Raw genomic sequence first — 27,067 nt, 5'->3', positions numbered from 1 at the left:
GGGGCAGGTCGAAGCTGCTTGCAGTCGCCTGGTACTGGGCCTGGAGCAGTCTAGGGTCGTGGGGATGGCGGAGGAAGGATGATGAGTCCGAGGTCGAGGAGGTGAGCGACGCTGACTGATGGGACTCAGGGGGCGATGTATATGAGAAGTGTTGGTGGTGGTGTTGTAGTTGTTGCTGTGGTGGGTTTGGGTGGGAGTGGTTTTGATGCTGAGGCTGGATGTACGGCTGGGTATCGTAAAAGATTACTGTTGTCGTTTCTTGCTGACCGTTCGGCTGACTCTCTTGGGGGTGATGTTGTTGTTGTTGTTGTTGATGCTGCTGCCAGCGGGATTGAGGATGATGATCATGGGTGATGGGCGAGTGATGGTGGTGTTGGTGTTGGTGTTGAGAGTGAGGATTTGGGGAAGATGGATGAATAATAACCACGCCTCTTTCTTCTTGGATGTTATTATTACCAGGCGGCGGCGCTAAACCCGACAACTCCTCATAAACGGTGCTACTACTGTCGCCAGAGTGGCCTTGTTGGTGCTGATTAATTTGGCTGCGGCGCTGCGCCGAAAGCTGTTGAGAATGCCGGCGACTGAGGGTGAACTGTCCACCTCTTCGTCCAGCAGCTGGTGAAGGCCCGTTGTTGAAATGGGTCGTCTCACGGGAAAGGGGAGGAGGCTCGTCCAAATCATCGGCCGCCGGCTCGGTGGTTTGCGCATCCAAGGAGCTGGAACGGAGAGGATTACTCATCTCTGCCGACGGTACAGCGGGTGCGCCAGCAACGGATGGGGGGGGGATGCGAGGGATCGATCTAACAAAGTTTAAAAGAAAATGCCGACTAACACACCTAATCTCGGAGCCTGTCCGTGTTGCGTGCGACGTCGGCGGGCGAGACAGGTGATGCTGTTAAGGTCTGATAACCCATTCATCCTGTCGCGCCGCTGGAGCTGTTAGAGGCGGAGAGCTGCCCGCCAATGCATACGGCACGACGCCCTGCAGACGGTAGCTGGCGATTCGTGTAGTTGCGAACGGGATTGGCTGATACGACTTAAAGTGTGAATAGGACCACTTAAGATGGAGTGAATCTGTAGTTAAGTCTCGTTCTGTGACGATGAACTGAAACTAACACGAGAGATTGGGAGTGAAAGTTGAGGGTAGAGCAGAGTCTGTGGAGCTCTCTATGTTTGGCCCATGAAGGACAGGCGGCAGACGGGCTTCTTTTTCAATCCGGCTCATCAGTCATGGATGAGACAACGCCTCAACCCTCATGACAATAACTTCTCGAGTGGGTGTCTGGGGAATGGTCGTACATGGTTCATCGACGACGCCCCGGGACCGGCTTTTTTTCTGTAAAATCTGACGAAATGGGCTTGTGGAAAAAGCAACCGGCATGCACAGAGTCGCACTGCGGCACACACACTGGTGTGGATGAAGATTGCCATCATCCTGATAATCCACCCCTCGTCGTTTCCAATCCCAAGCAGTGGGTGACAAGGTTGGACAAGGGCGGCGGCGTCTGCTGTGGCCCAGCCCAGCCTCGTGGGTGAGGCAAGTCGAGTCCGTCACAATGCCCTTGGGAAGTCTGGGGGTGGTTTTCTCACAAAGAGACAATAGGAGAAGCTATCAAGCAGGGAATAACACCGCCCAGCAGTGAGGCATTGGTTCGCGGAGCCGGGTACTGGAGGCTGTCACGAGCAGGTTGACGAGCCTCGTTTTCTTCGTAGACCCCGACGAGGCAAGGGTATCGCATGGGATCGGCAGTTTGCAGCTCTCCCCCGAGAACATGGCCCACGTCGGAGGTGAGGGTGCATTCGGCTGGCTTGATGATGTCCCAGCCAGGGTGCTGCAAGTTGGCTGCGAGTGCATCATCACCATGGTATTAGCCACCTTGCTCAACATTCTTCTTCGCCTTTAGGACCCGGTCGGCTGGTCTAGTGTGTGCGCATGCAAGTGACGAGAACCCGTACCCAGCTGCTCGAGACCTCTATTGGATCGGGGAGCGGCGGAACAGGATCAGTCCGAGATTTAATTGCAGCGATGTCGACCTGGGAGAATGTCACCGGCCTGGCCAGCCTCACTTTTTGGGGGTCGCGGTTTTGCCTCTAGCAGCAAAGATCGCCGCGAACACACGCCAGAATCCCACGCGGAGATTTTTATTCCTTGGAAGGCTTCCAGCTCCCAAAAAGCAAAACTGAGAAACTTATGCATCCTGCTTACGCTCTTGAGACGACTCTGAAGAACAGTGCAAAAATGACAAAAAATACCCCTGCATGACGTTTCGGCCAGAGGCCCGCGGCGGCCGGGACGTGACGGTGTTTCCAGCCCCGGAGGATGGGGAGCAGCCAGGCAGCGCTCGCATACACCCCGGCCGGTGCTGGCAGAGAGAGAAACACGAACATCACTCCAGCATGCATGGCGCGCACGCGGTGGCGACGTCCGGCCTCGGGATTGATTGGATAATCTTGCATTGCGACAGCCTCATGATCTAGACCTGGTTCAGGGTATTTGTTGGATCGTCCAAGCAATTCTCTCCAACGATCGGTCCCAGCAGCGCGGCCCCGGAAAGTGTCTTGCTTCATCAGCCATTTATTTCCGGCTCGTCATCTTGAACACCAGTCACTGAGACGATGGAGCTGAGTGGCCGGCCTGGTGCATGTTTCCGTGGATGAATTTCAGATTATTGCCGCAATTGATGAAGAGCGGAATTGGCCCAAGACAAGAGAGAAGACGATAATTCGAGGGACAGACAGTCTTCGCTGATTACCCCATGTCTTCTTGTTGGAACTGGAGTTCGGGCCGCCTTGGACCCCTTCTTTTCGCTGTAAGCCCGGGGGCTTTCATCATTGTGACCACCGAACCGGGGGGTCCCCGCGGGTCCGATCTGGATTCTGTCAAACGGCAGCCAGATCGTGTCACTCCTCTAGCTCCGGGTCGTACGACGAGATCCCAGCCGCCCGCCTCACCTCCCTCGGGAACCCGTCGATCTTAGCCCGAATCGCACTCATCACCGCCGTCCCAGGGGCGAATTCTTGGAGGCGCTCACCAGGCTCTTGCTTGGACTTCGCGTCGCGTCCCAGGGCAACGGTAGCAACCGTTGGATCAGCGTGGTCTCGCTCCTCGAGAGTCGTGATTATTCCATGATTCTTCGAGGTGTACAACAAGGTGGTCTCGTATCAAGACGGACTGTCATAAATGATGTCAGGGAAGCCGGACCTCTCAGCTGTTAATCACGGTCTTCGCCATGTTTGACATTGATACATACCTAGTGGGTGATGGACTTGTTGCGCATATCATCTCGGCGATAATTGTCATGTTCTCCTGCAGAGTCGGTCACATGCATGCACAGGGGCGCGTCATTTTGTCGGCGCATTGTGGCTAGATCACCAGCGTACTGCAGACTAACATTGATCTGGCCATTGAGGAGCCATCTCACGATGCTACTCAATGTTTTGTGTCCGATGTCGCCGGTGTTCAATGAACTTGGCCTCCACTGCTGTAGTCGTCAAGGCCTACACAGGCAACACGAATTTCGCACGAGAACTACACAGGACTCCATCCGCAGATTCAGTACAAAGTGGGTGATCAACCATCCAATACTGGCCCAAATACTGAATCAAATACTGGATATGTGACTGGATACAGAGACAATGTTCAGAAATTCCGCGGACCTTTGCGCTTGGTTTACAGCGGTAGAACCACAGCTTTGCATGTCTCAGGCAACGATTCCCCCCATTCAGGTTAGGTTGGCCATGATGAGATGAGTTCCCTGTAAGGATGGGATGGACTGGCTGTGTCAGCATGTAATACAGGGGCAACTCACAGTCGGCTCAGTCCTCATCCAACCGAAACCGCCGGCGAGCACCTAAAAGCAGCTGAGCGCCCTGTAAGGAGAACGGCGGGGAAAATGGGGCCTGTCGCCGGGCTTAATTCAGCCCCCAAAGGCCGCACAGGCGGCAGTAAAGGGGGCCACATTCGGTACGGTGCGCCGGGACTCACCTCCCTGACCACCAACGGGTTCCTTCTTAGTACGGGCGGGCAAGCTGACCGGGCCATCCTTGCCACCGAGCTGACACCCCTCATTCTCTCACTGCACTGCGCTCAACATTTTCGAGAATCGTCCTTTGACGAGGCAACTCCAATCTGGGCGGACAAGCATGGGAGTACGTCGATTCTAGGCGCGACGTAGCTTCGGCACACTGCTTAGCGACTCGGACGTGGTCGAGGTCCAAAGTGCAGAACCGCAGGCGCAAACATGGCCGACGGCAACCTCGAAGAGGGTTGGACGACGGTCCACAGACAGTTCCAGGGTCACCCCGAACGATTGCCGCCCGCCCAGCGCGAGCTCCACGAGAGAACCCAGATTAAGGAATGGGAATCATCGGACGGTCACTGGAGTGGCATGTAAGTTCAACCTCACCTGCTCCCGACCATTCCCGGCCAACTCCTTTCACAGTCATGAGGACTGACATGTTTGCGGGACAGAGGAAAGCACCCTGCCGACTTCACCGAATCGAAAAAGCTACATCATAAGATCACCGTGCCTCAGGACAATAGTCTAGGTTGGGGTACATACGGTCGCGTCGAAAAGGTCACCCATCGAACGGTCTGTCTGGCGCGAAAATGGATTCAGCCGAGGCGCGGTCGCACAATAGAGATCCTCCGCGAGGAGGCACACGTCATGGAAAGGCTGGACCACGACCACATTGTCAAGCTGATTGGCACCTATACGTTTAGACAACGGGAACTGTATCTGCTGATATGGCCAGTGGCCATCTGCAACTTGGACGAATTACTCACAGACCTCGACGATTTAAGGAGCGGCCAAGGCGATCGAGAGGATATCACCAAGAGACTCATGGCGCTGGGTCTTACCGATTTAAGTGCTATCCAGGGCAGCGTCCGCGATGCCGCCAGCCCGGGCTCAAAGGGCAAATGTCCTCTGAAGTTCCTCCAGCGCATCATGGGCTGCATCGGCCAAGCCGTAACCTACTGCCATCATTCCAACATTCGCCATCTCGATCTCAAGCCTACCAACATCCTGCTGAATCCTGAAAGAGTCTACTTGGCTGACTTTGGTATCGCTCGGGACGTGAATGACCAGGAAAAGACTACGACAATCGGCCATCAGGGGACACCAAAATGGCGGGCCCCTGAGATTTACGACTTGAAGGACTGGTCTATGAAATCCGCCGATATCTACTCCTTGGGCCTCATCTACCTGAATATCGCCACAGCAGTATACCACGGCAACTTATCAGCCTTCTATACTGTGCTTGAAGACCTCGTCCCTCGCTCTCGTGCCGAAAAGCTGGAAGGATTTCAACAACAGCTGACCCTCCACGCACTGGCGACGCAGCAGTTTCATGAGGCAACATCCCCGACGGTTTCTCCACGACATATTCTAGGCTTGACCCAGAGAATGCTCTTTCTTGAACCAGGAAGCCGGCCTCGGGCAGATCAGGTCGATCATGAACTCGTCGACCTTGGTGGTATCGATCAAGTCTACCATAGCCCGTGCTGCAGAAAAAGCACGAGATACTTATCAAAGCGAATCGACAATAAGCTATCCGCGACTCACCGTGAGAACGTCAGTCTCAAAGCTGAAGTTGAGCGCCTCAAGAGGGAGAATGCGGGGTTGGTGGGTATGGATGAGACTTATAACATGCGTCTGGTGAACCAAGAGAGGTCGCACGCCAAGCACATTGAAAATTTGACGAAAAGCTTGACGAAGCAGCTAGAAGAAGAGAGGGAAAAGCGCAAGAAAGCGGAGGGAAAGATGGCACAGGCACAGATGGATATGCAGGCAAGAAGACACAGTCGGTCAGGCTTGCCACGGGTTGAAGCTACGCAGCAGACTCGCTCAATCAACACCCCTGAAGTCGGCAGTGGTCTCGGAATTCGTATGAGGCCACAGACACATCCCATGCCTCAGACCACCGTTCGACCACCTCCGGTATCAGCATCCTCTGCAGCTCCGTCCCGTCCTGCAGTCGTGACACGAATCCCCTCTGAACAAGCGAAAGCCTGGGTTATTCGGAACGCGGCCGTAATGTCAAGCGGCATCCCAACTCCAGCTCGTACAACGGAATCCCCCTCTCCGAACCCGCAAACGCCACCAACATCGGCCTTGCCATCCCGCAGCTCAGCATCTCGTCTTCCCATTCTCGCAAAGATCCCGGCGACCCCGCGCACCAGCACGCCGACTCTTGCTCGCGACCCGAGCTTGACTGACAGCACGCAAGCCAGCATGTCGTCCTCAATCTTTTCACGCCGTAGTTTTGACACGACGACGGAAGCAGCGCCGACTCCGCCAGCCGTCAGTCCAGTGATTAAGAAAGATACTTTCGATATGACCGTTCGGGAGGTTCCAGCACCGCCGACACCTAATGATGAGGTACCGAGCCCGGTGTTGTCAATGCCGCCATCCTTCTCGTCGGTCTTGTCGTCTCCGCGCACGGCAACTGTCGATCTGGCATCCGTCGCGGGCAGCGAGATTTCGCAGGACGGCTTGGCTGCCGTAAATGTGCCTTCTTTGCAGTCGTCCAAGAGCTGGGCAGCCGTTGCTGGCCAAGGGAAGGGGTTGGCCAGGATAGTCATAAGCTCACCGTCGAAGGCACCTCAGTCGGTGCCTCCGACTGCGCCTGCTTCTTCTGGACGCGGGAGAACCAGAGACCGGAGGACACCTAGCTCTGGTATTTAGTAGATACACGAGGTTATGATTTATGATTGAATGTGAAGCAAAAGCCGGGGGAGATGATTCTCAACACAGCATATTCGTCGTTGTAACATGGTAAATGAACAGTTCTAGACTTGACCGAGACATGAGTCAAAAGCTTTTGGCTTCGGTGGTATCATTGAATGAGATGGGAATTTACATGAACGCGTCACTATGCTGTCTCCTTGGAAGGTTTGACCGGACCAGGCTCCAAGCCCCCAAGACTCCCTCTCCATCTGTCCACTCTCTTCTTCTTGAACCTTTTCAACTTCGTCTCCTTTCTCAACTTTCGATGCTTCATGTACGGCCGAAGCTTCTCAATCACAGTCGGCACAGTCCTCACCCCACGCTTCCTCGCCTCCTCCACTTCCTGAGCCAGCATCTCCTCCTCCCCTTTCACAGCCTCAATCAGCGCCTTCGCCCTGGCCAACTCGTTCCGCCGTTCTGCGTCAATTTGCCCAATCATATGGTAGTACGAATCCTGCACCGATTGGTAGTAAGTCGACGTTGACGGACTGTGGTCCACGCGACTATGCTGCCCCGCAGCCCTCAACTGCTCGTCCACCAACCTATCCCACTCGTCCTCCTCCCGGGCCGCCGCATAGTCGCACTCAGTCATCTCGATGCTGACCTCATTGATCCGTGCCTTGCGCCACGTCTTGCGGCGCAGGATGTCGCTGACCACGCGCGGCTGCGGCCGCTTGTGGCGGAGGAACGTGTGCCCCTGCGCCGTGACGATGACTTGCGGGATCTTCCTCCGTCCCTCGAAGCTGTCGCGCGGCCGCGGGAACAGACGGGAGACGTACTTGGGCTCCTCTCCGTCCGCCGAGATCCTCTGGAGGACGGGTTTCGGGGGCGGGGTCGCCGGGTCGCGGGGTTTCCTTCCGGGCCGCTTTTTCGCTTCGGCGCGGGCGATGTGCTCATTCTTTTGGCGGAGGTAGGTGATTATCTCGGCTTGTTCTTTCGACTCGGGGACTCGTGCGTTTTTGAAAAAGGTAAGAAACTGTCCGCGGGGCACCACCCATTAGCTTCTTGCGCCGGTTTTAGAGGGATAGTTCAAGAGATCGGAATGCGCACCTTATATCCCGCCGACAGCGCAGCAAAGATCAGCCGCGGGCTCACGTCCGCCTTGTTGCGCTGGAAGCCCCTCTTGATGAGATCCGGCACGGGGTTCTTTCCCTTCCTGCAGACATCCTGGGGGAGCGTCACCTCGCGGCCTTCCCGAAGGAGGGCGCGGAAGAGGGCTATGACAGCAATTCGGTGCCTCGAGCTGCGGGCGGCTATGAACTGCTGTTTGGGCATCGTCGTCCAGTCGAGTGTCGCATCTTGAAATTTTGGGCGGGTGGGAGCTTGGAAGGATGGAAGCTCCGTCGTGATCGGCGCTTGGGCCCCTTATCTTATCAGCTGGTCTTATCTTATCGGTGACCTTCTGACGCATTACGTAGATACCGCCTAGGTATGTTCTCGCACACCTCAAGCCCGTTGGTTTTCTTCTTCTTTGTTCTCTCAATTAACCTAACTATTTTCTACATTGAGAGATCTACGGCTTCGTAAGTTTTCCGTCAAAACTACTCATCAGATCCTCGTTCACAGTGCTTCCGGGAATGTGGCCTCGAGACTCGGTTCGTAGTCTGCCTGAGACAGCTGATCGATCGTAAGCCGGCACACGCATCAATTTGCCTGCAATAACGAACATGAATCAAATTAGTTTCCTACGTGAGAATGAGCTGACGTTTCCTTGAAAAGGGGGAGTCAGAGTGTGCTAAGAAAGCCCACATGTTCCGACTTAGACAATTCCAAGGGACCGACGATCGGAATGTTGTCGAAACAATACCCAGACATCCTGTGGAATTCCAAGGTGATGAGTTAACGAATGAGACACATAAAAACATCGGTAAAAATGTTGATAAGTAAAGCTGGATATAAACATGCCAGGAAACAATTTCCTCCGCTCAGCGATTTTGGCTCTATCGTTGCCCTCATCGTCGCTTCTCTTGTACTTGCAAGTCTCAAGAGCAATCATCCAACCAACCTCTGGAGACGCCATGAATATCCCAACGACAACCTTGGCCTTCCTTTGGAGTTTTGGAAGCCTGATCTTGGCTTCCGGATTGACGCAATACCCTGCAGAGGCACCCTTCAGATTCATCAGCTGCGTGGCCCTCAGCAGCACCGACCTCGGGAATATCTTTTACCCAAAAGCAGCCGGTATCAGCCCTCAAGGGTGCCAGCAACAATGTGCATTGAGCGACTCTCACTTCGCAGCTTTGGGGAGCGGCGTGGATTGCTACTGTTCTCACGCCACCACTGGGCACGAGATGTATCCGGCGCTTGCTCCCGGTGCTAATGACAGCTTCAGTCTCTGCAACACGCCATGCCAGAACTTCCCAGACTATGCATGTGGTGGTACAGATGGAACAAGGAAAATCTACAACATCTTCGGTGTTTGTAACGCGGCCTCTCCAGTCCCTCCGGCACCGACGACGACATCAACAACAACTTCGAGCACCCAGACCTCCAGCAGCACGGCTACGTCCAGTTCCGCTACGACCGATACAGCATCCAATTCGTCTTCCACTGGTCCATCCAGTTCCGAAACAACTACCGTGGTTGCCTCCACAACATCATCTACAACTTCATCTACACCACCGTTTACGACATCATCTACAACTTCTTCAACAATACCGTCTTCAGCTTCATCAACAACATCATCTGTACCATCATCTGTACCATCATCTGAGTCGTCATCTTCTACAACATCATCCACCGCATCAACCGCAGCATCATCCACTGTTTCGTTGAGTGGAACCTCCACGGTGACAGACAGCGGCTCGACAACAACTCCTTCTGCGTCAGAGACCCCAGGCACTTCCAGCTCTTCAAGTGTTTCGGTTTCTGCAGTCACCACTACCAATACACTTTCTTCCAGTTCCCAGAGTGCTGCGATCACGACGACTTCACAGTCGACATCAATCTCTACTGTTTCGTCGTCCGCCAGCATCTCAGCTTCAATTTCGCCATCTTCAAGCCCTATCATTCCGTCTGGGAGTCAGTCAATCGTTTCCAGCTCTTCATTGAGCCAAACCAGAAGCACAAGTACAACTACGGGGTTCCCTACCATATCTCCGCCATTTTTAATGACGAATTTTTCATCCACTATATCTCCCACCAGCCTGATTCCACCACCTTCGAGTTCTTCCGTCAGCTCAAGCGGCACCTCCAACCCGTCTTCACCAGTCGGACCTTCATCGGGAACAGGGAGTTCAATTGCAAGCTCGGTTCTTGGCACCACTTCAATACCCCAATTAGGCCCCTCCAGCTCATTTTCTGGCACTTCACAAACTCCAATGTCACCTTCAGGGTCTCAGCAGATATCCTCACCAGGATTACCAGGATCGCCGTCTTCTGCCTTAGGTTCAATCGCAACATCTGGCCTGTTCTCGACAGCATCTGGAAGCCCATCGTCCAACGTTCTGGTAGCATCGTCTGGGTCGAGTCAGGGTACACCGACTGCTACACCAGCTTCTACTGCGACGTTTACCACCAGCTCACCTCTTGCATCCACTAGCAGCTCGCAGATTCTGATCAACGTTCCCATTGTTTTCACCATTATTCCTCCTCCAGCAACCTCAAGCGCTGCTTGAAAGACCGCAGGGCAGTGAGCTATGCCGATTCTGTATCCACAAATTCACAGGAAACTTCCAAAATCAACCTTGGTCAGAACAAATTTTAATTTCACTTCAATCAGAGTAACTTGACAGTGTGAACAAAAAGTCAACATATTTGAAAGTAGAAAGCATGTCCCATCCATTCAAGAGATATGTGGAACCCAACATCACCGCAGCATTCTACAGCTGACAAAGTGTCGAGACCGATCCCACCCAGCGGGAACAGATAAGCTTAAAGTCCGCAGTATGACTGTAAGTGGGCACCGTCGTGCTTCGTGAAAGCGAAGCGCATGAGTGGCTCAAGCCATAAGGTTCGTCCGGCCTCGGCCGCTGTGACCGACCGTTGGACCGGATGGTAACGGACTTAGTGTGTGGGGTTGATCCGAAACATCTTGCAATCATTGTTGCGGTCTGAATCGAATTGGGTTAAAAGTATCCGTTGTACGTCATTTTGTAGGCTCGCAATGAAGGCCGCTAGCAACGGAGCTATACGGCATCGGAGTTTCAGTGAATTTCCTCGTCTGAAGACCGATGTCCGACGCGGACGATGCAAACCAATGAACTACAGCTCCTCTCATCATTAATGTCGTAACATCTAAATCTTGTGGATTCTCATGTCAGATGAATCACTACAAAATAAAGCATTATTAATTTCAATCCAGCTCGCCTTAAGATATTAGTCGCGAACAGCGACCACAATTTACCAAGTTCCATTCATATCCCCTACAAAAGGCGTGAGAAACATCCTGTTCGTCCGATCATTCTATTAAGAGCTCTTCTTCACTTAAGGTGACTGGCTAGGCATCATCGACTTCCCCGCCTTTCTGAATCATCAACACAATGTCCTCCGAAGCTCATGCGAAAACGGTTCAGGCCTTAGAGCCTCTGATCCAACTTCTGAGTCCGGGCTCTGTCTTGACTCCCAAAGATGAGGCTTATACACATCACTCCGAGCCATTTGCAATTCAAAAGCAGCAAAACCCCGCAGTCGTCCTTGTTCCGGGCTCGGTCAACGAGCTCTCGGAAATCGTCCGCTTTCTTTACGCCTCGGACCTGGATTTCGCCATCCGAGGACATGGGTTCAAGTCGCCGTCGGCTAGAGACGTGGTGATCAGCATGATGAACTTCAAGGACATCAGCTACGATCCAGTCAAGAAAATCGCCACGGTTGGTGCAACTGCTACCTGGTCAGAGGTGGTGACATACATGGATAAAGTCGACCCGGAGTACTCCGGTGAGTAACATTGATCTGCAGGTACCGTCACGAAGGAGTATTCGCTGACGTTGCAAAGTACCTGTGGCTCGCACTCCAGCGATTGGTGTCGCTGGGGCTATCCTGAATGGCGGTATTTCTTGGATGTCCACCGAGTATGGCTGCATTTGCGACCCGGTCAACTTCCTCGACGCGGAGGTTGTGAAGTATGACGGCACCGTCGTTATGGCATCTCAGGAGCCTGATCTCTTGTGGTCCCTGAGAGGCAGTGGCGGTGGCTTTGGAAGTGAGTCGAACATGAGAAAATGAAGCTGTCTAAGTAACGACTAACAAAATACCTAGTCATCACCAAGGTCATGCTTCGGGCACACCAGTATCCAACAGATATCTGGTCCGGCCTGGTTATGGTGCCACGCAAATGGTTACCGCAGTTGATAGACGAGATGGTTGAGTTCAACCACTCAGTGCCCCACCCCAAAATTACCTATTTCATGTACTTGCTGCCCGAAAGACTTCTTCACACAATTCTAGAACAGGAAGAGCCGGACGCTGGGGACGCGGTGATTTTCCACGTGTATGATGCACTTGGGGAGAAGCATGGTCGAGCAGCGTTTAGCTGGGTGCTTGATAAACCCGGCGCCATCGACCGAACCAGGATCACTAACATGAAGGGTGTCGTCGACATGCAGCGTAAGTATGCGCCTGGTCATACTGGAGGATTTGTACTAAGTAATGCTCACCAGGAAACGCCGCCGTCCTTCGAGGCAAGATGAAGACATTGTATGCGCCGATGGCTCTCCCCGACGTGGATCGAGACACTTTGAATCGAGCAGTTGCATTCTACGACAAGCTAGGGTCTCTGGATAAATCCATTCAGGACATCTCTAGTGTAGTTTTTGAATGCCTTTTGCTGGTGAGCCGACCCTAGCGAAGCACATGTTCCTAACTAACATTATGCATGAAAGCGCCCTCCAATTGGAGGCACAGCCGAAGTTGCCTGGCCTCGGGCTCCAGGTCTGAACCATCTTTTGCTCCTCATCGCAAGCTGCCCCGGAGATGGTACGAAAGAGCAGGAAGAGCTCCTTCGGAAAATTTCTATCGATGCGCCTAAAGAGGTTTTAGAAGATAAGCTTGGCCTGGCGGAGGTTAACCCTGCTGGTCTCGAACTTGATTATCACAGTGCCAAGGCAGTAAGACCAACTCCACAGCCACCGTATGACTCCGCCAACACTAACCTCGCCACAGGTGTACAGAGAACATTACGAGAAGCTGCTTGCACTTAGGAAATTGTATGACCCGAAGTCACGGTTCAAGTCCTTCTTCTAGTTGGACAATCTGACGGCTGAGCTCGCTTGTGCTAGTCTCGATTTTGTTAATTAACTTGCTCCAAATGTAGTCTCTTTGTTCTTGGCGTCTTCTTGCAGTCAACAATTTGCTGTTCAAATGAGAGTGTGCCAGATGTGATGCGATCTGATGTCATTTAAGCTGGAGTCATTCACATCTCTGAAAGGTTATGCAGATAGAGTCTCTCGGTCATTGCGTGTTCGCCGAGACCGATGGTGTAATGTTACGGAATGAAAACGAATTAAAGAACTCTTTCGGGACCGGCGGCTTATATCGACCACAAGACATTGGCAACCGCACTACAGTTGGTCCCAAGCTCTCTTCTTCTGGTAATATAATACTCACAAGATGACCAGATCTTCCTCCTCCCATATCTTCTAGAAGGTGGTCAAAATGAGATCTATGCAAAACCAATGGCTAACCACAAAACTAAGGCTATATAGTATTGTAGGAAGAGGCGTAAACATTACGCCACATGTTGTCCAGCACGCACTTTCCAATTACCGTGTCCGCTGCTGATGTCTGGATTCTGTAATAAATGCGTTTGAACTCAGCCGCATCGACACAGCCCGTTTTGATCATCCTGCGATATGTTCAGCAGCTAATAGTAGCGGCCCGTGGCAGGTCACCGGCCGTACTAGCAAGGATGGACGACGATCCGGGCCTCCGCGGCTTGCCGCGTCTCCACTATACGAGCGACTCGGGTCTATTCGCATGATGAGACGAACTCTAAAAAAATTAATCTGCTATGGAAAAGACTTGTCTTCTCACCGAGAGACCCCTGAATTACGGCTTCGACTTCGTCACTTGGGCAGATAGGAACTGCCGGAAGGAGTCCACTCTCGCGGGTCTTGCGGCGACTCTATTGCCATATCTATCTTTGACCCCGGAGAACCTTTCGAATGTCATGATATTTTTCGTTCACTAATCGAACCACAACTTGCTGACTGGGACCATGTATGCACGCATCTCAGTCTTTTTGTCTGCCATCCTCGCAACGCAAGCGGCGGGCTTGCATCCTGTTCGGGATAGGTTGCCCGCTAACCACGCAACGAACGATCTACATGACAGAACAACTCATGAGCGGGACTACGGAGCACCCAATTCACCGCGATCAGAACCTATTTTCACCGTTCATCGCGGACAAGAGAACGACACCGCAACCCTGATCCAAAAGGGAGATTGTGTATTTACCGCATGGGATGAGCTGTACATTACCGATTTTCTTCAAGAACAGCTGGGATATCTGTCGACGAGCGATCACTGCTGGATCATCAAAGGTGTTCGAGGACTGCAGGAACTCTTACACCGAAACATTACCGCCAATCCGCTCAACAATGTCACCATTCCGACTTGCGTTTCCCTCAACATCACCAGTAAAGGGAACTCATTTTCCATTGACTTCTCGACAAACTCATATGAAGTCAACGGGGTTGCCGAAGACACTTTCGTGCTTCTCACCTACGTCCACCGTGAGTTTTCCCGCCCTTTGGATAAACTTTCGACTAAACCCTTTCTATTCAGTTGTCTGTATGACTGCCGCATTCTTTCTGGCGTATCCCATAATTCTCGTTCTGGCATCAACTCCCAGCTTGTGTATTATGATCGATCGTCCGCTCCAAGAACCAACCAAAGCCAAGATTGATCGATGGCAAACAATCTTTCAGACTTTCATATTCGCGCCTCTCATGATTGGGGGTCTCGTCACTGGCATCATCGGGATGGGGACATCAGACCATGCTAGGACAGAGCACGGTGTAAGTTCCAATTCACGTATGCCTTGGACTGAGTTGACAGTTAACTGACATTCATGCGTCAGATTGTCGGCTACATCACGATAGGCCTGGCGGCAATAGTTGTTCCGCTTTACCTGTACCAACGACGACTCAGCTCACGGCCAGATCTGACGTTCTACATGTATCGAAGAATGAAGTTCATCAACGCTCTGGACTTTATCGTATGCCAAGCGATCCTCGTGATATCCGGCTTCGCCCTTCCGGACGGCATTGACGACTTTGGTGTGATGACTTTGTGTGGCACAAACACAATTTCAACATCATTGATATTCTCTCTGGGTATGATCGTGTCCTTTGTATGGAACTGTGCCATGGCAACCATGACAGTGCAATGGCTACTTGGCCAAAGACTTCAAGGAGGAACTTTTCGGGATAGGGCGCCACCTTGGATGTTGAAGGTTCTGCGAAAGAGGTCGATCTGACATGTTTCAACGATTGACGAAAAATAGATTGCATTATATGTATATAATGAGCCGCAGGTTCTGTTGGCTCGAGGCTTGTAAGCAGCAGGTAATTGGGTTTGATTGTAGACGTAGGCTACCTTTCAAATGGGCCCGGGTTTTCAGAAGGTTGTTTTAGATGTCTAGAGTTATGCATAAGGTGCTTGACTGCCTTACTGCTTTCGCCTTTGCACTGAGCATGGCGTTATCCCCTGGCTTTGAACATACGTAGCATCAGCGTTTCACCTGGGAGCGCTGGAAATTCTTTTTGTTAAATACGTCGAATCCTAGAGCCGAAAACATCCATAGCCACAACGATTTAGTTTTCTTATACTGTATCTTTCTTTCCGCAATTACCTTTCTTCTAGACTGGACCGGTGTCAAACTCACTGATGCGATTCGGATACTGACTTGAGAAGACATCCTCTAAATTTTGAAGGATGCGCTGAGAAACATGATGAAGGTGTTATTTCGTCTCTGCTAACGAAGCAATATTCGGATACGTCTGTTAACGATGTAGTTCACTGTGCTTTGCAGCGTTCTTTAACAGGACGAATCCACGCTATTTTGTTCAATGTAGAAGACCTCTAGGTGCTATGCAGCCGTAGACCAAATCCATTGATCACATCGCTCGATGTCGAAAAATGAATGATGCCAATTCCAGTAAGATGTCCGAGGAAGCAATGCTAATTCAAGCATATCATCGTGTGCCGAGCACGTGAGAAGTCCATGTCATTTGAGCATTGGCGTTGACCGGGAGCAACTCGTGTTGCTGCCTTGAGTACCCGTACCGAAGCTGAGGCGCATGCTGAGATCACCTACAACAATTCCTGCATATTTTGAACCGGCGAGCTTTACTTGAATTTTGGGCTGCCTCGTGTTTCTTTTTCTGATTGGCGCGCCGGTCCGGTCGGTGATTATGGGGCCGTGATAATGCGGGGTCCGGGTCTCCGCGGACGCGGCCAGGCCGTCCGCGCAACAAGGTCCACGTAATCAGAATGACGATAGCAAAAGCTACGGCTTTTTGAAACATTCGAGGAGACCGATCCATCTATAACGTAAGTTTAGTAGTCAATGAATATTGATGGATTGCATATGCTTCCTCGGTACGATGAGCTTTCCACTGCCTGAATAGGATTCCAGCATGTTGAAAATGACTGGGTTTGTCCGAGTTGATGGGAGCTTTTTACAACCCTTGAATATCGGCTGATACCCGTCTCATTTTGAATACGCTTCTGCCGAAATCTGCATACTTGATAGCACCTGAAGCATAAGCTTGTTCTGGATGAGCTTTACGCACTTGACTGTGCCTATAGCCTCTCAGCATCAATGGCTATACCTGGTCCTTGCCGCAAGTATCCTCGCAGATTTAGAATGATGAACAGCTTTCTCACTGAATAAAGCTCTCCCTATCATCGGGAATCTTCTCAATGTCGACTTCAATTATCCCTTAGGATCGCTCATCCAGAAAGGGAAGGTCTATGGTACGCACTCTTCTACATAATCATCCATGTGTCTCGGTAACAGGTAACTTCAGGGCCTGTATACACCATGACTTTTGCTGGCCAGAAGTTCATCTACGTATGCAACTACGAGATTGCACAAGAGCTTTACGATGGCGCGAGGTTCCATAAGATCGTGACTTCTGGAGTCGCAAACCTTCGTTATGCCGCTGGCAATGGTCTCTTCACGGCGCAGGTAGATAATCACGAGTGGGAGATTGCCCACCGGGTACTTCTTCCGCACTTCGGCGCCTCAAAAATCAGGAATATGTTTCCCAGTATGATCGACATTGCAGAGCAGCTGTGTCTCAAATGGTACGCCAAACACACCGCAAGTCAGAGGAAGCCCTAATCCAATCTAATCAGGGCGCGTTTCGGGCCAACAGCCTTAATCAACGTTTCCAGCGACTTCACGCGACTTACCCTTGATACAATAGCGCTCTGCACTATGAGCTTCCGCTTCAACAGCCTCTACTTGGGTGACCGTGTACATCCATTTGTCGAAGCCATGACAGCTGTCCTCGCCGAAGCGGAAACACAGTCAGGGATACCGCCGTATCTGGGCTTTTTGCGTTGGAGCTCACAAGCAAAGTTCTTCAAGAACATCAACTTCATGACTCAGACTTGCAAAGAGATCATTGGTAACCGGCGAGATGTGGCCGCGGACACTCCTGACCTACTTGATGCCATGTTGACTGGACGAGATGCAAAGACGGGAGAGGAGATGACAGAGGAGTCCATCATCAACAACATGATCACGTTTCTCATCGCCGGTCATGAAACCACTTCAGGCTTGTTGTCCTTTGTCTTTTATTTCCTACTTGAGAACCCCGACGCGCTTCAAAAAGCTTACGACGAAGTTGGCTCCATAATTGGCGGCGAACGAATTTCAGTAAATCACCTGCAGCAGCTACCTTTCATTGACGCCGTACTCAAAGAAACCCTTCGTTTGATGCCAACTGCTCCCGGCTTCTTCGTCACCCCTTTTAAGACGGAAATCTTGGGAGGCAATTACGCAATCCACGCCGGTGAGCCAATACTGGCTCTGCTTCATCTCATCCAAAGGGACCCCGCTGTCTGGGGAGATAATGCCGAGGAATTCAAACCTGAAAGAATGCTGAAGCACAACTTTGAAAAGCTTCCAAAGAATTCTTGGAAGCCTTTTGGCAATGGTAAGAGAGCGTGCATTGGCAGAGCCTTTGCATGGCAGGAGGCTCAGTTGGTATGTTTCGTTTTTCAATCAAGTGAAACCGACCTCAGCAACTTTGCGGACTCTGCTGAGAACTTTGCATAGATCGTTGCGATGATACTTCAGAATTTCGACATCAGCAAGGGCGATCCGAATTACAGCCTCCAGGTCAAGAATTCTTTAACGATCAAACCCATTGGCTTCACCATGTTGGCCAAAGTGAAAAGTTGTAGGGTCGATGCTGGCCTTTTTCGGCCGGGAGAAAGATATTGACGGCTACTTTATCGTGAGAAATGGCAATAAAAAAGTAAAAGCGGTTTAAACTCCAGAATGACCATTTTTTAAGTGCTGGTTGTGACCAACTTTGTATGCACAGCTTCCTTCTTCCCTTCTAACGTTTTTCATACATTTAGGGCATGCTGATTCCGTGGTGTCTTTAGGCGAGATGTTGCCGAAAACGCTGAGCCGTTCCACAGCAAAGTAACACCGATAACGAGCAAGAACTGTCAAATTTCGATATCAAGGGCACTCTATAAGTGCTGTTTAGTTCCAACAAGACGTTCAGGCTCGTTGGCTAGCTTGAAGGGAAATGATCTCGCTTCTTAAAGACTATTTTGGGTGCGGTATTTGCAGCACCAAACAAGAGATGTTTTCCACCCCGCCTTTGGTCGTACCGCTAATGCATCAATGTTGAAGATCCTTGTCAATCTCCAGGATGCAGATCCTGTGTGAAAGCCAAGCCGTCAGACTGCTGCTGCACTATCCGTAATCCGTACTTCGTACTTCCTTAAACACGCGGCATGCGAGACATCGACGCGATATGTTGTCTTTGGCGATTAAATCTGATTCGAGGAGTCGTAAGTGCCCCTTGTGGATCTTGTAAGCCCGTCAGCACTGCGCCTGAAAGTTAGACATATCCTCAGCCCTCCCTCGACGGCCTTCAGAGACAGACCGATTACGATTACAGCAGTGTGGGCGAGATACGACATACTGTTGATGGTAACGGAGACACGGAATCATGCTTGAATTTGATGTGGCGTGTGTGTTCAGCAGCTGAGCAGCTGTGCCTTAGGAATGCATACAGGGGCGTCATGCATGTCGAAGCGAGCACAACACCAATGTCAAAAAGTACGACACCAGACGTGGAACATAAGGTACAAGAGGCGACCCTGCCCCTCTTTGAATTTATTACTTGTGGTAAAAGCCTTCTGCTTCACCTTTTGTCGTCTTTTCTCGAGGATCTCGCGATGTGGTCCTCAGCCATGCCTCCCCTCAGACTCTTGCTGGCTGCAGCGTGTATGCTTGGCAACTCCCTCCCTGCATTTGCGCAGACCACCGACGTCGATAGCGACGTCATTGAACCTGCCGATTTCAACTTGTCCAATGCCTTGTTGGAGCACGGGGTCGCGGTCTCGGATATTCCTAGCTTGTCAACCCTCGGAAAACCATCACAGCCCGAATGCTCCGTTGCTGTGAGTTGCAGCTTCAGATCCACAAGCAGTCACAAATTGACACTTTACAAATTCAGTGCGACACGCTAAAATTTCTCTACGGAGACGGCGCTGTCGAGACCAGAAATGAGGCAGCATACAATAGTTTCGTCGGGTCATACTGGTCGGCGAACCAGGCTGCGGTCAGGCCTTGGTGCGTCTTCAAACCGTCCCAGGCGGCGCAGGTCTCTGTGTTTGTGCTCCTGTCTCGTTTGACCCAGTGCCCCTTCGCGGCCAAGAGCGGTGGGCATGCTGCCATGGCTGGTGCTTCCAGTGCTCAGGATGGCATCACCGTTTCGTTTATGAACATGACGGATATCAAGCTGTCTGACGACAAGAAGATTGCTTCAATCGAGCCTGGGAATATTTGGGGCGACGTCTACAGGGAGCTCACCAAGTCCGATGTGACCGTCATCGGAGGTCGGTTGTACAACATTGGCGTCGGAGGGCTGACGACGGGAGGTATGGCAAGACAACGGCCTCACAAAGGCTATCGCAGGCTTACATGGCACCAGGTGGAATTTCCTATTTTTCCAATGAGCACGGCTGGGCTTGTGACAATGTGGAAAGCTACGATGTAGGTGGCAGTACACGCATTTCATAATTTTCAGGGTTGACTGTCTGGCAGCTTGTCATTGCGACTGGCGCCGTGATCCGAGTCTCGGCGACGACTTATCCGGATCTCTTCTGGGCCCTCCGTGGTGGCGGCAACAACTTCGGCCTGGTCGTCAACTTCAACCTCAAGACGACCCCCCTCCCAGGTGGCAAGATGTGGGGAGGCAGAAGGACGTACACAGAGAACAACTTTGACAAGGTTGCTGAGGCATTCCACAACATTGTCGTCAATTCTGAACAAGACAACAAAGCCGGCTTGTGGCACGTCTGGATGTATGCTTTTGAGACCAAAATGACGGTTCCGACGCTTTACTACAGCGAGCCCAACGGCAGTCACGCTGCCATTTTCGACGAGTTCAACAAGATTCCAGCCTACGACGATGCTACACAGGATCACATCCTAGCGGAATTTGCCGCTCAGGGGATGAATGATACGCCCCCAGGCCTGCACGAAGTCTACTATGTCATCAGCACAAAGGCGGACTTGAGCCTTCAAAACTGGGCCAAAGATCTCTACTTCAAGGAGGTCATGGCCGTCGCGAATATATCTGGCATCGTGCCCGCTCTCACGATGCAAGGTATCACGATTCCGCAGCTCAAGAAAATGCGAAACAACGGCGGAAATGCGTTGGGTTTGAACGTCGACGATGGGCCACTCTACATCATCCAAATGGCTGTCATGTGGGCCGACGGAAAAGACAGCGAGGCCGTCTACCGTTTTGCGTCCAACCTCCTTGAGAAAATCTCCAACGAGGCAAAGAAGCGAGGGTTGTACAATGACTTTGTGTACATGAACTACGCCAGCCAGTACCAGGACGTGGTCAGCAGTTACGGGAAGGACAACAAAGACAGGTTGAAGAGTATCTCTGCGAAGTACGATCCCAACGGTGTCTTTCAAAAACTGCAGCCGGGGTATTTCAAACTTGATCGTGCGCCAATTACTGGCACCAAATACTTTTCGTTCTAGGTCTGGGGATTGGCGGCGATATGGCGAGGCACTGTGACAACTGTGATGATATCAGGGACTTGCAAGTAAGTTAATTTGGTGTTTCTTGAACTGTCCCTTTCACCCTGCACGTCATTTGGAGTTGCTATCAAGCCTTTGCCAACACCGTTGTCGAGAGCTTTCACCCGAACCACGGGAGTTGTACCGAGACGAGGAAAGTGAGGTTGATCGGTCGGGAGAGTCGCCAGAAATAGAGTTCGTTAGTTATCGGTAGTTACTGCTTTCTGTGCCGCTGCTTTTACCACCTGGATGGAAATCATAAAGGTGCTTGCTGAAATATGGGAATTGGCCACTGTTTTGGGCACATTCGCCCCTCTTAACGGATTTACTTTTACACCAGGTATAAAACATCAAATACCTCACATTTGGAAAAAGAATGCTTCCTTCCTTTGATTGCTAGCTTCCACTTCAGAGGCGCAGCTACATAACGACACAATACCACCGCCCGCACAATGCCGTTACATCCACGAAACTTTCGCCCGCAAAGGCGCGGCGCGCAGATATATTCCCAGCTTCACTGGTACGCCCTTCCTTACGAGATCCGGATCATGGTTCTGGGACACTTAGCTAACCACAACATCCAGAAGGCCGAGCGAGCATCATGGCCCAGCGTGTGCGCGGAATGGCGCGACTTCTTCGAGACCCGCGCCTTTGCGTGCCTCACGCTCCAGTCGTCCAACGATATCCTGGCGTTTTCTAGTCTTGACCATCACCTACGAGACAAGGTCAAGAAGGTCAGGCTACACGTCCCGCTGAGGCGGTATGACTGCACAAGCTGCGACAAACCCGAGAATTGGTGGGAAGCCGAAGCGAATGACGAGGCCTTCAGCGTACGACTACTTGCGCTCCTGCATGTCTTAACAGACTGGCAACCAAGAGAAGACGAGGGACTTGCACTCGAGATCAGCACAGCGTCGCCGAGCGATACACAGCACTATTTTGTGCCACCTTTCCACACTCCCCAGGAGTGGCAAGAATATGACAGAGGTCACGGGTCTCAAAGGGGCCCGCCGGACCTGTTGGCCATACGGGGTGCCAGACAGAGGATGCTCGGGAGCCCACTCGACCTTCACACGACCGTCTATCACAGGGGAGACGTCCACAGCGGCACCAAGTTGGACATCGACGGGCTTCGAGTGCCCGTTATCACCCAATTCATCGTCAACCGAGCGTCACGCCGGTCTCTCAGCGCAGGGGCAGTCCGGCGCGTGTTTGAATGTCTCCCAGGCTTGAAAGCGGTCACTTGGGAGCCGTGGAGCGGAACAGTTGCAGAGGGCCAGCGGCCTCGTGAGCTGGCTAACCTGGCGCTGCTCGCAAATCTGCCGGCTACGGTCAAAGACCTCACCCTTTGGGAGTGTTGGCAAGACCCGACAGATATGGAGCATGAGCATGAAGATGCTTCACAAGAAAGGCCTGCAGGCTGGCATGCATCTCTCTGGAGGAGAGAGGAAGAGAGAACATCGCTGCGATTCAGTACCTCGCAACTTATGGACGTGGTTGCGGCGGAGCCAATGACAGGGCATCGCCGTATGGCCTTGACCGCGGCGTACGCATGCCGTAACCTGTTTTCCCTCAACGCAGCCGGCATTATTGATGCAAAGGAGTTCTTTCAGAATCTGGTGCTTCTGGCCGAAGCACAGCCGCGACTGGCCTGGTCCAACCTCAGAAACATTGCCTTGAAAACTCCACAGGTTCTGAGGACGGACACGAGGGAGGGGCTGTTCCGTGCGGCTGGTGATGCCGCCGCGCTTATGCCTAGCCTTCAGGTCAGGGAGCTTTGGGACGTGACCGCTAATGCTGGAGCCGTGTTCCGGTTCAGAGTGTTTGAGCTGGAGGCAGAGCTTGTGCTAGAGACAACAATAGGGGCGGAGCTGAGCGACGAGGTTCGTGAGCTTTGGGACAAGGTGGCGCGGCAGCGGAGAGGGAAACACATGGTTGTAAGAGGACGGGTTCTCTATGAAGATGCCATGAGGGGATCACGTATAGGCTTTTTTCAGCGTCTCCGGCTCCTTGATCAGGCTCAGATGAGGGAGTGGAACACCTTCAAACTGTATGAGAGGATTTGAGAGAACAAAAGTGTGTATTAGAGTATGAGAGTTATAGAGCATGGACATATAAGAGTGTGGTAGTATATCGTAGTATGAGACTCCCACGAGTATCGGAGTATGAAAGAGTCATTGAGAGTAGATACTATCAAGTACATAAAAACACACATCGTACCGCCAACGGCTATTTCTCACACAGCGGCACGAATCAAAGCATGGATTGAGAGCAGACCCGAGAATCGTGAGCTGGACGTCGTAGATGCAGCCAACAGAGACAGTCACTGATGAATCTCATTTACTCACCCACCTGACCATGCGGCGGTCAATCCCAGTGCTTGATGAAGCGACCATTCCGAATCGAATGGGTGTTGCCTCTCGCATCACGCTTGCGACGGCTCCATTCGCCGGCGTGCCTCTTGGGTTGAAGATCAGCACGTCAAACCAAGCTAGCAACTACTAGTTTGTAAGTCTGCCTGGGTTTGACAGAGGCACCAAGAAACAGAACCTCGCACCGTGTCCATCAAGGAATTTTACAAAATAATGCAATATCAAGTGGACCACGTCAAGTCGTGACGTCGTCAACCCAGCAAGGCAATCGATCCTTCATCGCAACTCCATCAGACGTGAACCCCTCAAGGCGAGATATGCCATCTCTTGCCCGGGCCGAAGATCAGAAGAAAGAAAGACAGAGTCAGGGGCAGGAACAGACAATCTCCCGCCCATCAATGCCATGGACATTGGGGCCTGAGACATGTGCGTTTAAACCGATCTCGGGACGGACCCCAATCATAGAGATGCGATTCACCCAAAATTCCATGGGGAGGAGGCGTCGAAATTGGGTTGTTTGCGCGCTAGCACCAGCAGGTAGCGGCGCGCCGTCCGTTGGGCGAGGTGAGGCAAAGCAAGCCTCGACGTTGCGCCCTCCCGACTTACTGGCAGGTGTCAGATGCATGAAATCCAATTCAGACCGCATACGGGTGGTACAGCAAAGCTGAAATGAGTTGCAACCGGTTCTGATGGAGGTTAGTTTGGCTGAGGTGACCGCCCCGCGTGATGCGCCTCAACCCAACCTCTGCACCCTCCTGGCCTCTCCGGGCCACCTTAACCACCTGTCTGGGTGGCACACGGGGGGGCGGTCAGGCAGGTTGGGCGGGTCATGGGGTCTTGGACGGGCTGGTACGTGGCTGCACTGGCGGCGGGAAGAAAACTCCGATTGGAAATGCAGTTGCAGCGGGAGGAATGGAGGAGAAATTTGGGTGGTGATGTTAGGTCATGTTCCTCCAAGACAGTGTCTCTCGCGTAGTGATGGCGTCTTGTGGTACAGGCTTTCGGGTACGGATACTCGTACGAATGGGCTTCCCTGGCTGAAAAGGACGAGGTGATGATTCGGCCAAGGGGCCAGGTGACGCCATGCTGGGCCCAGATCCAGTCTGGACAGTTCACTGTGCATGGGGGCGCGGAGACCATGGGGAGCTTCCCCGCCCTCCAAGCAAATAGCCCCCGACACGCCTGAAGCTTGCTTGCTTGGTGCTTGCTTCCCGAGCTTCTGACAATGGGGGCGGAGAGCTCGTAGTGGTGGTGGTCAGTGAGTGACAACGGCAATGACAAGAGAAACGAAAAAAAGTCCGAGTAGTAGATAAAGGTCGCCAAGTCTCGCAGACTTCGGGATTTTTCGAGTGCTGTTGGGGATATCGTTGTTCTATCCGTGCCTCTTTTTCGCCTTCGATTCCGTGCTCCAGAGCCAAGACAGCAGGCAGCCAGCAGCTTCCCCGGATCTTCACTGGCGGCGCAGCTAGGTAGGGGGAAGGGGAAAAGAGAAAGACAGAAACCAGGCAAAGTCATAAAAAACGGGGGCCCTGAGGAAGACAGTGGTGATCCCTGTCAACGACGCAGCTCTGATCAGTGATCGTCGGGCGGCGGCGGTGGGTGGTTGCGGTGCCTTGCTGCCATCATCCCGCGGGCCACTCTCTCGATCAATCAGGTCCTGGCTTGTGCGGTGATCCGGACCCCGTTCTGGGTTGCGTGCTTCCGCGGGCTTGCGTTTGCTCGCTTCCTTGCTTGCGTTGCTTGGTTGCTCATCGCAGCTCGGCGTCAGCTTCCACGCCTCGTTGGAGTGGTTCCTGGCCGTCCCTAACCCACCAGATTCCCACCTTGGGACGGGTCCCCTGGGCTGATCTGCAGCACCCGGGCGAGGAGGGAGATTCCAGAATCCATTGCGGCGGCAGCAGCAGCGTCGTTCCCGCTCCCGTGCCGCCGCGGTCTAGGCATCGCGGCACGCAGGACGGAGCTGCACGAGGGTGGGAAGAACAGCAAAGCGCCCGGGCAAAGACGAGCAGCGCAGGGCAGCGCAGGCCGGGCTTGGACGGCAGGACGGCACCGCGGCACGCTCGGGCGGTCTCTGCGGGCTTGGGATCGGACTGAAATCGTTGGGTTGAACGTTATTTGTCGGCGGCGGCTCTGCAGCAATCATCGAGGGTGCAGCATTTCCAAGGAAACAAGAAACGCACAAGCCGACTGACTGCGCTCGCAGTGTGCTAGTGAAAGAAAGAAAGCGTTGAGTGTTGGCTGCCCGGCTGGGATTAGGGGTCCGGAAAGACAGACGGTGGACAGACAGCGTTTTGCAGTGGGTGGTGGGAGTGTTTCTCCTCGCATCGACTTTCCGCAGGTGCGCAGGGTGAATGCCTCCATCGGGACGGGCTCCAAGGTGCGTGTTTCCGATTCTGAAGGGTGGAAGTGAGTGGTGAAGGTGTGGATGGTGAAGATGAGGTGAAGCGAGGCGAGAGTGATGGGCGAATAGGGGGCCGAGGAAGCTGAAGCTCAGTCAATGCTAACCGAGGTGGCAGCCAGTTTCACCCAAGTCACGGATACCTGAGGGCGCTGCGACGTGCTTGGGGAGCATCGAGTACTCGTCTCTTAATGTTCCGGGGGTGCCCAAGGTTCTGCTGATAAGGTATCCTCCGACTTGTCTTTTGGGAGAACTCTCAGACATCTGAATCTCGTGGGAGACGGCGGACGGACGTCGGGATACCGGACAATAACAACCAACGGCGAACGGCACCGATAGCTGCCTTGCTTGAGGTGCTAGGTGAGGCGGAACAGAGTGGAAGGCTTCGTCTGAGAACAATTGGCACCCAGCAACCAGTGGGCTTTGAACAACGCAGCAGCTTTTTTCGAAAGGTATTATTAGTTGCAATTGTTCTTGTCTTCCAAGCTACTGCCTTAGAAAGACGCACGTAAAAGGGACAGAGAGACACCATCAAAAAGGTACGTGGGTACATCTCTCATTACGTCAGAAAGGTCTGGCCAGTCAATCCAAAGGAATCCAGTCAGGGAAAAAGGGGACCTGCGTCACCACCACCACCACCACCACCACCAATACCACCAAAAGAGAAAAAGAAACACAGACTGGACTGGACGTCGAAGTGGTGGACTGGGGCTGGAAACGTCCCATATTCCCGGGGGGGCATGCCGCATGAGAAACGCGACACACTTTCGAACCCTCTTCGAAGGCTTCAATGCAACCCTTTCCCTTCCTTTCTCTCCCGTCGTCTCCTGGATCTTTTTTTTCCCTCTCAATCTTCCCTCCCGACCCATCACCTAACTTACCTCTGTAACAAGCATTGCATTGCACCTGTTGTATTGCCACGCCCGCCCCGACGATATTGCTACCTCACCTTACCTACCTGGGTACCTTCTTATTGCCATTGGGTTGCCGATAATTCTATTACTCAGTCTGAACATCATTGCTTAATACCCTTGGACAACCAGGACCCCTCCAGATTGATTTGCGCCCCGATAAACGCAGCTCCAACACGATCGAGGACGGACGAGACCAAGGGACCAAGCCAAGGAAGAAGAAAAAAAAAGACACGAGGGTCTAAAGGAGGGTCTAAACACCACCTGTCGAGGGAGAGACGGACACAGCACACAACATCGGAGCTCTCACAGCTAAGCTTCCATCCGCCCACCACACCACACCTCTCTTAATAGTAGGGTACCTGGGCTATCGCTTGCCTCTCCCGCCATCCCACGGCGGATACCTTACCTCACCTCAC

The 27,067-nt window shown here is 52.5% G+C and overlaps 7 protein-coding genes across 7 annotated transcripts; 6 read left to right on the top strand and 1 right to left on the bottom strand.

The window, feature by feature from the left end:
* Positions 1-4,241: 4,241 nt before the first annotated feature.
* COL26b_007263 (uncharacterized protein) lies at positions 4,242-5,400 on the top strand (the record flags this gene model as incomplete). The annotated part of the gene is made up of 3 exons (XM_053180061.1): positions 4,242-4,390; positions 4,472-5,372; positions 5,395-5,400. 3 exons carry the CDS (start codon positions 4,242-4,244, stop codon positions 5,398-5,400), a joined length of 1,056 nt encoding a protein of 351 aa, XP_053035981.1.
* A 1,476-nt stretch (positions 5,401-6,876) lies between these two features.
* On the bottom strand, positions 6,877-8,006 carry COL26b_007262 (uncharacterized protein; the record flags this gene model as incomplete). The annotated part of the gene is made up of 2 exons (XM_053180060.1): positions 6,877-7,707; positions 7,782-8,006. The coding sequence occupies 2 exons, from the start codon at positions 8,004-8,006 to the stop codon at positions 6,877-6,879; spliced, it is 1,056 nt and encodes a 351-aa protein (XP_053035980.1).
* Positions 8,007-9,078: 1,072 nt separating this feature from the next.
* COL26b_007261 (uncharacterized protein) lies at positions 9,079-10,272 on the top strand (the record flags this gene model as incomplete). Its single annotated transcript, XM_053180059.1, is given in 3 exon segments — positions 9,079-9,146; positions 9,171-9,430; positions 9,446-10,272. The coding sequence occupies 3 exon segments, from the start codon at positions 9,079-9,081 to the stop codon at positions 10,270-10,272; spliced, it is 1,155 nt and encodes a 384-aa protein (XP_053035979.1).
* Positions 10,273-11,212: 940 nt separating this feature from the next.
* Positions 11,213-12,911, top strand: COL26b_007260 (uncharacterized protein; the record flags this gene model as incomplete). The annotated part of the gene is made up of 6 exons (XM_053180058.1): positions 11,213-11,606; positions 11,665-11,871; positions 11,928-12,275; positions 12,329-12,498; positions 12,551-12,775; positions 12,831-12,911. 6 exons carry the CDS (start codon positions 11,213-11,215, stop codon positions 12,909-12,911), a joined length of 1,425 nt encoding a protein of 474 aa, XP_053035978.1.
* Positions 12,912-16,716: 3,805 nt separating this feature from the next.
* COL26b_007259 (uncharacterized protein) lies at positions 16,717-17,961 on the top strand (the record flags this gene model as incomplete). The annotated part of the gene is made up of 2 exons (XM_053180057.1): positions 16,717-17,002; positions 17,105-17,961. 2 exons carry the CDS (start codon positions 16,717-16,719, stop codon positions 17,959-17,961), a joined length of 1,143 nt encoding a protein of 380 aa, XP_053035977.1.
* Positions 17,962-19,118: 1,157 nt separating this feature from the next.
* COL26b_007258 (uncharacterized protein) lies at positions 19,119-20,928 on the top strand (the record flags this gene model as incomplete). The annotated part of the gene is made up of 3 exons (XM_053180056.1): positions 19,119-19,328; positions 19,385-19,808; positions 19,958-20,928. The coding sequence occupies 3 exons, from the start codon at positions 19,119-19,121 to the stop codon at positions 20,926-20,928; spliced, it is 1,605 nt and encodes a 534-aa protein (XP_053035976.1).
* Positions 20,929-21,515: 587 nt separating this feature from the next.
* Positions 21,516-23,033, top strand: COL26b_007257 (uncharacterized protein; the record flags this gene model as incomplete). The annotated part of the gene is made up of 1 exon (XM_053180055.1): positions 21,516-23,033. The coding sequence occupies one exon, from the start codon at positions 21,516-21,518 to the stop codon at positions 23,031-23,033; it is 1,518 nt and encodes a 505-aa protein (XP_053035975.1).
* Positions 23,034-27,067: the final 4,034 nt, after the last annotated feature.

The sequence above is a fragment of the Colletotrichum chrysophilum genome (genome assembly GCF_026319265.1).
Source record: "Colletotrichum chrysophilum strain AFK26 chromosome Unknown scaffold_58, whole genome shotgun sequence".
NCBI lineage: Eukaryota > Fungi > Ascomycota > Sordariomycetes > Glomerellales > Glomerellaceae > Colletotrichum > Colletotrichum chrysophilum.
Note: the sequence above shows the minus strand (reverse complement) of the source record. Positions and strands in the feature narration are given on the sequence as shown.